The sequence below is a fragment of the Engraulis encrasicolus genome, chromosome 1, assembly GCF_034702125.1.
Source record: "Engraulis encrasicolus isolate BLACKSEA-1 chromosome 1, IST_EnEncr_1.0, whole genome shotgun sequence".
Lineage (NCBI taxonomy): Eukaryota > Metazoa > Chordata > Actinopteri > Clupeiformes > Engraulidae > Engraulis > Engraulis encrasicolus.
In genome coordinates, this window is record NC_085857.1 from 49,836,679 (window position 1) to 49,849,532 (window position 12,854).

The 12,854-nt window shown below is 41.1% G+C and overlaps 1 protein-coding gene across 1 annotated transcript in view; it reads right to left on the reverse strand.

Annotated features, from left to right (window-relative positions):
- Positions 1-71: 71 nt before the first annotated feature.
- LOC134457968 (adhesion G protein-coupled receptor E3-like) overlaps positions 72-12,854 on the reverse strand; it is a 40,780-nt gene continuing 27,997 nt past the window's right edge. The window contains exons 7-12 of the mRNA XM_063210022.1: positions 11,385-11,591; positions 6,090-6,322; positions 5,607-5,673; positions 3,729-3,814; positions 3,200-3,362; positions 72-245 (exon numbers count right to left, since the gene is read on the reverse strand). Of these exons, the coding sequence (XP_063066092.1) occupies positions 189-245; positions 3,200-3,362; positions 3,729-3,814; positions 5,607-5,673; positions 6,090-6,322; positions 11,385-11,591 (813 nt within the window). The 3' untranslated portion in view covers positions 72-188. The remainder of the gene's footprint in view (positions 246-3,199; positions 3,363-3,728; positions 3,815-5,606; positions 5,674-6,089; positions 6,323-11,384; positions 11,592-12,854) is intronic.

The window sequence follows — 12,854 nt, forward strand, 5'->3', positions numbered from 1 at the left end:
GGGCAATCGTAAACCACAGCTTTCCTACGAAAAATGGAATAGGTTGCCTCCAGACTCTCTCTCAAACTCTCTAACTTGCAAGGTGAATTTAATCTTTACTACTGAACCAGCTTCTCAGAATCCTCCCCCTTCCCCCATTCCTAATCATACACTTGACTTGACAATCAGACAGGCTGCACCCTTTACTGTCATGGATGATTGGCATGGAAGAACTTTCTGAAACAGCTCCAGTACTCCCGTTGCACCTGGACAGAAAGAAAATAGACATTTCTGTGCTGGTAAGCAATATTATATAATAACAACAATAATATAGTCATGGTAAACAGCAGTTATACGGTCAGCCGTAGCAGCAAGGATTTCACCATCACCTTGATGGTCATTTATCTAATTCATGACGTGCGACTTATATTTACACTCACCGGCCACTTTACTAGGAACACTTCTCTAGTGCTGAGTTGGACCCCCTTTTGCCTACAGAACTGCCTTAACTGCCTGCAACAATACTTGGGTAGGCTGTGGCATTCCAACAAAGATAAATTGGTACTAATTGGCCCAAATTGTGCTAAGAATTGTTATCTTGTTATATCTCCAGCCTGAAATGTTGATGTAAGGCAGGGTTAATGTCTTCATGGTGTTGACATCAAATTCTGACCATTCCACCTGAGTGTTGCAGTGGATATCAAGACTCATCAGACCAGGCAACATTTTTCCAATCTATAGTGCCATTTATGGTGTTTCTGTGGATATTGTTGCCTCATAACATGCTCCTCTCGAATAGAAAATAAACGGGGCATTTCTTGCTTAAATATCAATGGCAGTTTGCATTGATGAATCACAGGACAGATGATCTATATTGACTCTTTGGAGTTGAACAGAAAATGTTTTAGGAGGAATTTGTTGGTGGTGAGTATCAATAAATGCACCATTTAATTTCTGACTCGAGAACAGCTTGCTAACTGCAGTGCTACCAGACGGTAATTTGTGTACCGTCTGTGACAACCAGGCTACCAGTAGATCAGTATTTTCTGAAATACTCAAATAAACTTTCAGCACCAACAGCCATGCCATTGTAGCATGTTGAATGTCGTGCAATAATTAAGCAATAGCAGTAGTCGCTGGTGAATTGGAGTCATGTGATTGTGGGCACCACCAATTACCAAATGTCTTGAGTGTCTTTAAAAGGGCCTTGGCACCTGCTACTGCAGGAGGCAGCAGATATGTTTGCTGGTGGCATATTTGCGTGCGTTAGGGGATTTCGTAAGCCTGAACTTAGGTCTCCAAATTGGTACTTCACGGAGAATTGGCTGCTCGCGTGAAGTGTTATTAGTTCCAACTAGATCGTGGGCATTCGTTCACGAACTGTCGTATCCTGGGTATGTATGCACACTTGTCCTTCGATAGCCTATGTTGAAGACTAAGCTGGTAAACATTGTGTGTAGCCTATCTCACCTGCTGTATGACTTGACTAGGTACGGGTATTGGAGTGTCGTGACGCGCCCGTTCTGCTGCAGATTGATTAATCTGTTTCTCATCAGTCGGTATGTCATTCCCCCTTTTCCCCTCTTTATTATGGATGTAATTGCAGCTGTTTGCTCATGTGTATCTGTATCGTGCCTTGTGTGTGTGCAGGTAGCCTGCAGATTGCTAGCCGTGGGGCCGTCTGCCGGTCCGGGTTGCTGCTTTGTTTGGAGAGAGTCCTGGCTGATGACGCGCGCCGAGGGCGTGTGTACAGGAGCGCGACTGTGACGAGCGAGTGTGGGGTGTATGTGCGCGTGTTTGGTGCGCCTGGGAGCAGTGGCAATTGGTGTTCCCGTGAGCCGTGACTGCGCGTATGCATGTGTGGGCCATGTCCCTATTTCTGTTTTATTTGTGCTCGTTAGACGAGTCTGTTTGTTTCTTTTTGTATTTATTTTCTGGAGTCGTGCACATACCCTTGTAATTGGGCTAGCTCGTCGGGCCACCCTACTCACAGTAGCTTCACGGTTGCTGTGCATAGACTAACTGTTTTATCCTATCAACTGTAAATATTTGTGTGCTTCCCATTCCTTGCATGCTTATAACTAACCTGTGTTTGCCGTGCTACTTGTCTCAATGCATGTGTTGTAGTAGCACTAATTGAAGCTTAAGTGGGGTTGGGCAAGTCCGTACCTGCCATTGCCTATTCAGGTCACTGTGTACAGCCTCTGTTGGCTATTGTAAATACTCATTTTATTTTTAATAAGAAAATTGTGTATTAATAAAACAAGAATGGAATGGTTCGCGTTTCTCCGTCTCTGTTGTTCTTAACGAACCTGGGTGTCTTAACGGTAGTGAATAATCTTCACTTTCTAGCCCCCCCTGGAATTTCACTATCTAAAAGTTCACATCTCACGACTCAAGTCCTCACACTATACGAGACAACAGTTGGATGCGAGCCAAATGCTTCCACTGTGCGACGCGACAGGCATGTTTCCTCTGTCTGCAGAGGAGGGAACATGCGCACCTGAGCTGTAGATGAGGTCGCGCTCAACAGCGAATCGCACAGCCCTATTTTTTTGTGCATGTGAAGTGTCAAATCGGGATGTAGCACTGCTTTAACTGTGCGATTTACACACGAGCCACGACCAGGATTTCACACAGTTTTGATTTTCTTGCGACCCTGCCATTGCACGATTGTGAGGCGGAATCGCTTGTCTTTACCCCATGTATACTGCACGTTACGAGACTCACGATTGAGCAAGAAATCGGCCCAACTTCCAAAAAGTCGTGTGAGTGCCACATCGTGGCAAAAGTCACACAGTGTAAGCCCAGCTTTAACCTACTGAGCCATCACACCCACAATATGCATATGACATGACTTAAAGAACAAAATAGTGCACATATCAATATACACATGACTAAATGAACAAAATACCAATGTCATGACATAAGGAATGAAATAAAGTAACATGCATAATCACAGTGCTTAATCTTCCAGTACTTTACAATTTCAAAATCCATTTCCAAAAAAGTGGCCAACAGTTTGAAAAAAATAAATTACATTACAAAATATTGTATAGAGCAAAATCATTAAAGAAACACAATCAATAACTAGCATCAAACGACCATCAAAACAGGAAGCGGCCTACTTTATATACTCACAAGAAACCAAAAACAAAATGCTGTGTGAAGCTTTTGAAACAACAACATCGACAACAAAGAGTCTATAGAAAACTGTTACCTCCTGGTTGAGAACACAGTGTAGCAGGAAGATGAAGGTGCCCTGTTGGCTGCTGAGGACATGGAAAACGATATCCAATGCCTTGTTGTCTGTGACAAAGAATCCCAGTATCCAGGGAGCACCAATGATCACCGACTGCATGAGGATTTTAAACACCAACGTTCTACGTGGAGGAAAAGGATCATTTTCATTCATTCTAAACTCCAAGGTTCTACAGTATGTGGAGGAAAAGAACATGCTTTATGCATTCTAAAGGCTAACATTCTAACTGTAAGAAAAAAACATTCTTCATGCAGTCTACATAGAGGAAAAGAACATTGCTGATGCAGCCGCTTTGGTCTAATATCATGCAGCATGATTTTATAGTTGATTGTGAAATTATGTAAAATGAAGACTTCACTCAACTTGAGAGAACCCCAAGTTCAGTTAAGCTTTGAGTGGAGTTAACCTACAAACTTAAGGCAACTGGCTTGCAACTTTTTACAGTGTAGTTAAAAAGAAAATATTAAATGCAAAAATTATATATGACCTGTTTAGTTTGGCATTGGCATTCCTCATCTTTGATATGGCGCTGCGAAGGTGGACGAGGATGATGACAAAGAGGATGGTATTCATCTAGTTTGGATAACCAGTGAAAGAGACACACAAGTTATTATTAGGTTTTCCAATCAAATACACATGAAATTAGCTAGGCTCTTTCCAGTTCTGTGCAGTGTCATACAGCTCCAAGTGGAGTTCCACGAGCTACACACACAGGTCTGGTGTTCTTTTGGGAAGCCCTCCGGTCTAAAAGTGGTCATTGTACAAACACATTGTAGACTTCATATTGATTCTTTAAAGATGAATATAGAATGATTTGGAAGGAATTTGATGGTGGCAATGATGGACAAATGATAGATAAATCCATTGTAGATAAAGCAATGGTGACATCCAAGTATGAACGTACAATTACCGTATTGGCCCGAATATAAGACGATCCTGAATATAAGACGACCTCCATTTTCAGGCTCAGGTTTTGGGGAAAAAGGTTTTTTGAAGACTAAATTTTATTTCACATTGGAACTTCTTTCAAATGCAGTTTTTAATTTGTTGGAAAATCAGAGGCTTTTTACATAGAACAAATTTCATCATTTTCATGAAATTTTCATGATAAAAGACCACAGATGGCTACTCATAGCCCTTTGCCTTTTTTTGCTCACTTTACCTGTCAAGCGCCAGTAGGCACCTACAGCCGCCTGGACGCGCCTGTTCTAAGTGCGACGCAACATAGCCTACACTCAGAGCATCTGCGCCAGCCAGGCAACCAGTCCAGTAGAGATAGGCTATTGTGCAATGCACAGATTTTGCAAAATGCTTAGTTGGCAGCAATATCTAGCCTAACCAGCAGCCGGCTCGCCAAATCGCAGTTCATTTTATGCATTCAAAGTTTTTCGTTGGACTGTAGAAACCGAACGCAGATCTGAAAGCAGATTGACGCAATTCATTTGAAACCCATGCGCTGCCGTTCAGCACCAAGTTGACATTAGAAGTCCGATTGGCATTAATTTCGTGCCAAGGGTAAAACTCTTTGTGATTTTATATGAACAAGACAATCTCTTGCCCCAACCATTATTCTATGTTGTTTAGGAATATCGTCAAATAGGCATGCTTGTCAAAGGCACCGCTCTCTCACGCACACAGATGACCATTGATCGGCTGATGATGACAGCATCCAAAACTTAGACTACAGGTTGTTCGTCAAATCACCCTTCATTTCTTTAGTTTCAAGTGGTGTTGTCGGGTGACTAGAGAGAACAACCAATGCTTTCCTGATGAGACTGTAAAACCGAACACAAATAAAAGCAGAGCAACAAGCCCCCTTGCACTGTCGACCGCATCGCGTTGACATTGACAGTTGATAGACGTGCGGTGCAACAGTCATCACGAAACAAGCATCTGCAAATTTGATATGGACAAATCAATCTCTTAACCTATCCATTATTGAGTTTTGTGGCATTGTTGTGAAGCATAATGACCGCATTCAGGTTAAGTAAAAAAAAAAAAATATATATATATAATAATCATTTATTTTGTCTAGCACGCGGAAATAAGACGACCCCCCTTTTTACTATTTTTACAACAAAAACCACGTCTTATATTCGGACCAATACGGTACTTACCGGATTTTTACGAGCTACGATTAATATTGCCAATTTTAAGTGAAAAAATTCAAAAACGGGTGAATAAGGATATTATGTGTAGGTTTGCTGTTTTGGAAGTTTTTACCCTTTTATCAGTACATATAAGGCCAAAATATCCGAATGTAAATATGAAAATAAATAAATATTATACATAAATAAATTAATTTAAAATATATGCACACAGACCAATGTATAGTGAATATAGTACTGTGTCGAACCCAACTTACCCCAAGAACACAGCACACAGGACCAAGAAAACTCCACACAAAACCTTCGTCAAATTTCAACCAGCACCTAAAGAGCAAGACCAGATAAGCAAGGCTATTATTACTTTGCTTCCTTTAGTCCTAGTTATTATATGGTGGTTGGTTTGACAGACATTATAAACTGAACATAATAGCAGAGATAGTTCTGATATCACTCTAATAAACATTTCCACATCAATCCGGTTGACTGTAATATAATAAATTCACAGAAAGAGACTGAAGGAGTTTGGCAGTATACAATTCCAGAGTGGTATTTCAAGAAGCTGGTTCACCAACGCAACAGGATGAAGAGCCCATGCTATCCTTGTTTTCATTACAAAATGATTAGCAACTATTATTAGGTGTATCACTTTTTTTAGGTTAACTTAGCCTGTTTTATCATTAAACCTGTTCACGTAATATACATCTGGATACTCCTTTTACCCACAAATAAATATTGCTCACCTCTCACTGCCGTAACCCTCAGGCACCAGCCCTGCTGATATGGCAACAACAGCGAAGGGAGCTCCGTAACCAATCAGACACTGATATCCCCAGTGAGGTCCGCTGTTCTGGGCAGATCTGAGCTCTTTGAGTCTCAGCACTGAACGCAGGAGCCAGATGGTCTCCAGGAACATCCAAGCAAAGGAGCTGAGGAACAGGACGTGGAGGACTCCTGACAGCACTGAGCAAACCACCTGCACAGAGAACCAAAACTCTGATTTGAAATCTACTTGTGCTTCGAAATATACTGTCACAACTGGGTACAGGGTGGTGTCGTCAAGCTCCAGAAATTATGCTTGATTGCATATTACGTCTAATGATTAAAGGTTTGCTAAGTGAAAAGACACAAAACACCTGTGGGATATATGAACCTTAAACAATGTTCAGATCACGTGTCTGATATGTTGCACTTTAGATCCAAGATGGCATGTGTCCATATGTAGGGGGGGGGGGGGGTACTCGGCCCAGGGCCCAAGAGCACTTACAGGGGCCCTGGAGAAGATTTGATGACATTATGTTAATAATATTGCTATTTTTGTAGCTATAATTAATATTCAACATTAAATCCTTTAAAATGAGCTAGTTAAACATGGCTATTGATTTCCAAAACTTTTTTCTCGAGTTCTCCATCATATATGTATCCCTCCAACCCCCTGTGAAATGGTGCATTCCAGTTGTGACAGAAGCGCCATGTGTTGAATCTGAGTTGTTGCTGGAGCGGCAGATGCACTCACACAGCCACTGTGCTGATGCACTGATGTGATTTGACTTGTGTTGGTGATGGAATAGGGGCCTAGATAGCCTAAATTGTAATAATGAAGTCTGGTTGGAAGACACTAAGACGGGAGAAAACGGAGAGGGTCAGAAGAAGAATACAAGGTCACTCAGTATTTCCTTAAATAAATCACTCATTAACCTTGAGTGTTCAAAATGATAGGCGAACAAACAAAATTCTTATGAACGCAGTTGGATTATCCAACCAAGAGACTGATTTTACAGTCAGCCAGTGCAAATCTCTACCTTTGTTGTCTCATCATAAATTTCAAAGAGACCGTGACTACCATGTCCTTGGTTGCTATTTAAAGGTCAAAGATCGATATCAAAGGCAAAGTAGCCTAAGATTCCTATGCCACCTCCTATTCCTATTGCAATGCCTCAAATGCAGTTTTTCAAATCATGTGTTGAAGTTTGGAAAACAGTAGGTCATTTTTCACAAATTCAATTCAGCTTCATGCGATATATGCAGGTTAATCATGGAGACCCTTAACATCGCAAGTGTTGTCATCAAACATATTTCTCAGGAATGCTGCCACAACGCAGTGATTTCATGACAACAAACAAGCATTTGACTGACGAGTCTGAAGCATGTTACGGTAGAATACTTGTTCAGAAAGCAGTCAGAGCATCTAAAGAAAACAAAGGAAAGACTTCGACAGAAGTATTCAACTATTGAAGTATTTTAAAAATAGGCTACCCATTGCAGTTTGGAAAGCAAGAAGAGCAGGGGGGAAGAAGGGGGACAGAAGGGGGGCTGTGCGAGAGCCAGCGCTGTGACAGTTGCGACAAGCATGCAGGAGCTGGTGCTCCCGGTAGACACGGGACTCTACACTGTAACAAATAGCTGTTTATTTACGGAAATTCTGCAACAGCATTCTACTGCTTTTCGAAAAAACAGACAACTACTGTGAAAATATTACTTTGAGTCACATATTGAGCATAAACAGTAAGTACTGCACAATAGCAGTATTCGCCGTTGTGGAAAAAACTAGAGATGCACCGGATCCTGATTTTTAGGATCCTGCCGGTTACCAGATCCACTGAAAAAGATCTTGCCGGATCCGGAACCGGATACCGGATCCTACAAAAGGTTTGAAACATATAGTCTACTCGCACACGGGGGCCCTTTTTATTACGTTGGCGCAAACTATTGTTTAGACTCACTGGCTTATTGCCACACTGCCTTCAATAGCCGCTTCCAAAGGGATTTCACTCCATGCAGTGATTGGGGTTGTGAAAGACTGAAAAGCCTAGGCTAGACATGCACAGATCCTGCCGGACCCGGACCCTGTGAAAAACTCTATTATCCTGACGGATCCGGATCCGGAACCGGAACCGGATCCGGTGCATCTCTAGAAAATAACAAGTTATTTTAGGCAGCACCATTGAAACCCATTCATCCTCCACTTGTCCGTGATCACCATCAAAATTCAATACCACCTGAAGAACTGAAGTCATTCTGACTGGTTAAAGATTATTTGATACTATCAAGCATGATGAAACAATATCTAAGGAAACTGCAATACTGTACTTAAAAAGTGCTTGATGCAGCAAAGTGTGAGTAGCACGTGCATTTTGATAGTGATGAAAGTGTGAATGGCTGAAACATTTTAAGAACTTGTAACACTCTTGCAACAAGCAGCCCCATCTAAACCAATCTGCTAATCAGTGCCTGGCCTCACCTGAGTAGGGCTGTTATGCCATTATTCAATTACGGGCGTCACCTGCCAAGGGCCTGATGACTCTGGTCACATGGTACTCTTGCACCTGTATATAAATCTGGACTATCAACACTTCAGTTGCTTGCCTGCCTGCTGGCTGGCCTGCATGGCACAGCATAGCACTTGTTTGCCTATGCCTACAAGCTTGCTTACATGCTTGCACACTTTCCTCTTTGTGAAAGCTTGCTGTATGTGGCATCATTTGTGGCATTGTGGCATATAATAATAATAGTAATGATGATGATGAATACTATGGGGAACATCATTTTTTCCTGCATTCAAAAAGCAAACAGAAGGGCTAACATTTAATAATGCACTGTACAATAACTATGACAGAGAACAGATGCAAAAACAGTCAGTGGTCAGTCTTAGAAATTGCATGTGCACTTGCACAGATGTGTGCACTTTAACTCTGTCTTCATGCACTTGCACCAAGATCTGGCAGGTGTATTTGTACAAGTACTAGTACAGCTGCACGTCATCTCTAGTTGGAATACATCACTGCATCTTTGGTAGTGTAGTCCAAATCTGGGAACTGTCCATTTGTTACCAGAATGGCAGGCATTTCTGGCAAATGCAGATAACTACGCTGGTAACAAATGGACAGTTCCCAGATGACAGAGATGTCCTCATAACAGCAGATGATTGTGTCTACCATGTATGAAATAGTCCTATAGTATTATTTAGTATGCTTGCCAAAGGCCTCTGCTTGCCCCCAGCAATAAAGCATACTAATTTGTCATCAAGAGTTTATTATTATTCTACATTTTTCCATTCACCTCGGCCTATGGGAATCGCCATTCATTAGTATGGCGGCTTTGAATCGTTGCAGCGTTCGAGATAGAGACACGGTTCGAGTGCCAAAAGCACGGCTCGAAAAGGGACCAGGGTGGTGTATTTTTCGCTGGCCTACCCCCTTTCATTTGTTCACCAGACTTGTTTTTCCTCAGTTTTCTCTCTGTTTTCCCCCTCATTGAAATGAATGGTAGAATGGTCAAGATGATGTCACAAACTGTGGCAGTTAGAGTGAGAGGTGACCTGTCCTGGGGTTTTTAACTAGGTATCAACTAGGTAAAGGCATTGTCAGAGAGGTCTTGGCTCTGAATACAAACTGTGTGAAGATCATAAGCCAACTCTTAAAAATGTTTCAGAGAGAACAGTTTTAAAATCCCTATGATGTGACCTCATTCACTTAGAAAAAAATGTGTGAACAGCTCAGCGCATAGGCCTGAATATGTCATTTTTTTGACTGAACCATTTGGCCTAGAAAAGTGATCTCAGCTTTGACATGAAGAGCAGGGTTGTGCCATTTGTGTGTCAATATCATCTGACAACTTGCAAAACTTTTGGAGATATGACAGCGTAAAAATATGGCTGCACATATTACTCAGCTATTGACTGCCAAACTGTCACCTTTAGAATCTTCATTCATACACACACACACATACACACACACACACATGCAGCCTTGTAGAACTTTAGACCTCTGCTGTCACCTGGGCAACCGTGGCCTAATATGCTGCTGTGGCCACTCTATACAGTAAGTGGCAGTGGCCTACTGGGTAGGGTGTTGGTCTGTCAGAGGGTTGCAGGTTCGAATCCCACCCTTACCTCTCCCTACCCACTCATTGCTGAAGGGCACCTGAAGCATATCCATACATGCACACACGCACACGCACACGCGCACACACACACACCTCCCCCCCCCCTCTCTCTCTCTCTCGCACGCACGCACGCACGCACTCAGACCTCTATCTCTTTCCCTCGTGTTTCTGTGTGTGTGTATACAACAGCTGTGTGTGTGTGTGTGTGTGTGTGTGTGTGTGTGTGTGTGTGTGTGTGTGTGTGTGTGTGTGTGTGTGTGTGTGTGTGTGTGTGTGTGCATAAGCCGCAAGCATACTAATAGCATTGTCTCTCCGGAAATGCAGTCTTAATAATAATAATAATAATAATAATAATAATAATAATAATAATAATATTATTATTATTATTATTATTATTGATTTATTTTCTTCCAGAAATAACTTTTTTGTGATCTTATGTGTGAACAGAATATGGCTTGATTGAAAAAAAGTTGATACTCATGATCCTAAATTCATAAACTCAAAGTTGCAAGTTGGGTGCTAAATATCACATAGGCTTTATGCAGCCATATTTGTGTATAGGTATCCTAGGTTTCTTTGTGCTTCAGGGATATTCTGAACAAATCAAGTTGAATGATATCCCAGGCTTTATTTACAATAACTTGTAACAATAAATGATGTTTCATTGCAACTTGAAGGGCATTTCCACCCTTTATCTAAAAAAACCCCCCTGAATTTTGCTGTCCATTGGCTAAAAGTGTGTTTATTACATAGTGTGTATTTACTCCGGTAACCAAATATTTAGCTCACCGGTTTCTCCTCTTCATGCTGAATCCATACATACCTCATATGTTAAATTTGGTTTAACTAATCAAAAGTTATAGCAGTTTATATATTTTAGAACGCCCCCCGCAGGCCATTTTGTTATCTGTGTGTTTGACACTCGAACTCAAATTGTTCTATAGACCCTAAACTTCAACTTGGAAGTGAAAACCAAACTTTAACACCAATTTGAAATGACTGAGAAAAATTGCATATGCCTACGACCCCACTCATATGTTCCACCAACAGAAAATGAGTTTGGCTAGAGTCATGGGTAGCTGGGGCCCAAAATTTGAATCTTTCATGGGGCCCAACATTTCTGGCAGCGCCCCTGCAAATACGTTTCTAAGCACCTTGTCGGGTGTGATGAGGTGGATGAACTCTTGCACCAGCAGGAAGAGGAGATGGGACAGCAGTAGACTGGCACAGAGGTTCACGCGAGCTGGAGTTGCCACGGTAGTCTTCTTATGGCAGAGGGCAAAGGTCAACAATGCCAGGGTCAGGGAGCCCAAGCCAACAGCCACAAGGATCCTGTTCAAGAGCGTCATTGCCTGGTCTGGCTACATATGGATATAAGTATGAAGAGGACAATAAGGTCTTAGTATGCTGTTCAGCAGATCCATAATGTTATTTGGCTACATATACACAGAGGTGTCAAAAGTAAAAGTAAAAGTTTTTTTTTTCTTGTTAGTTGTTTTTCAACACATCACAATCTAGCTACCTCATTAGGTATAATGGAGTAAATAGTGCAACAGATCTGTAATATCATGTGCTAATGTTATACTTACACCATGAATTTACTTTTATTTTTTATTTTTGGCACCTCTGCATATTAGGGATAGATTTGACATAACTTGAAATACAGAAACTGTTTATATGTTACACATCTGGGTGAAATATTTGTATTGATTTATTCCTTGTTTTTAGATATTTGTCTGTTGCAGGTGTATTGTTGAAAGTGGTGTTGATATCCAAAACCTTTCGCCCATGCTTGCCATCACAGATTAGAACATGGGTCATTCCGCCGAATCGGTACATACTGTATTCCCTGTCCCTCACAGTAAAAAGTTATCTTTCAAGTTGTCTTTTATTTGTTAATTATAGATGAAAACATTTTAGTTTCACATTTTTCTGTTGTTTTAGGAATATTGTAGTAATTAGCAATGTTGTCAACATGCATAAGTGTAATCAGTGGCGGAACCAGACATTTATTCTTGGGGGAGCAATGGGGTAGCCACATGAATTTCACAGGGGCATGCTCTTACACAAAGAAAAAAAAACACTCAAACACTATAGAATAGATAAAGAGAATTATTTTCTTGGGTTCCTATGACACCTGTGAGTGTTACCAGACTGAGTGGTTTCCGATGGTCATCTATGGGTTAAAGAAGGGCTTTGGGCAGATACATATTCTGTAGATTTGTGTTCATACAAATCAAGACATCTGTTTAATTCTGGCAGGATTTTATTCTTAAGGTGTTCTTTTTTGTATTTTTGGGTTGGTAATCATTGGTCACATTTGGCAACCATAACACCCGCTGTGCACCCTATAACTGCACCCTTAAGTTTTATGTCTCCTATTATGTCAAACAGTAATCAGTTATTTTTTTGTGATTTTTTGTAAAAAATAAAAATTGTGATTTGACCCTCAGAAACCCTTTGCATTGCAAATGGGAAGATTTACAAAGAACTAGGCCTATATAGTGGCGTACATTGACTGAACTTAACTCAAATTAGGCCTACATATCCCTCTCATTTCCGGAGAGAAAAGAGTATAGAAAAGATCGCATTCCAAGTAAAAACATGGCCATTTATGTACAGTA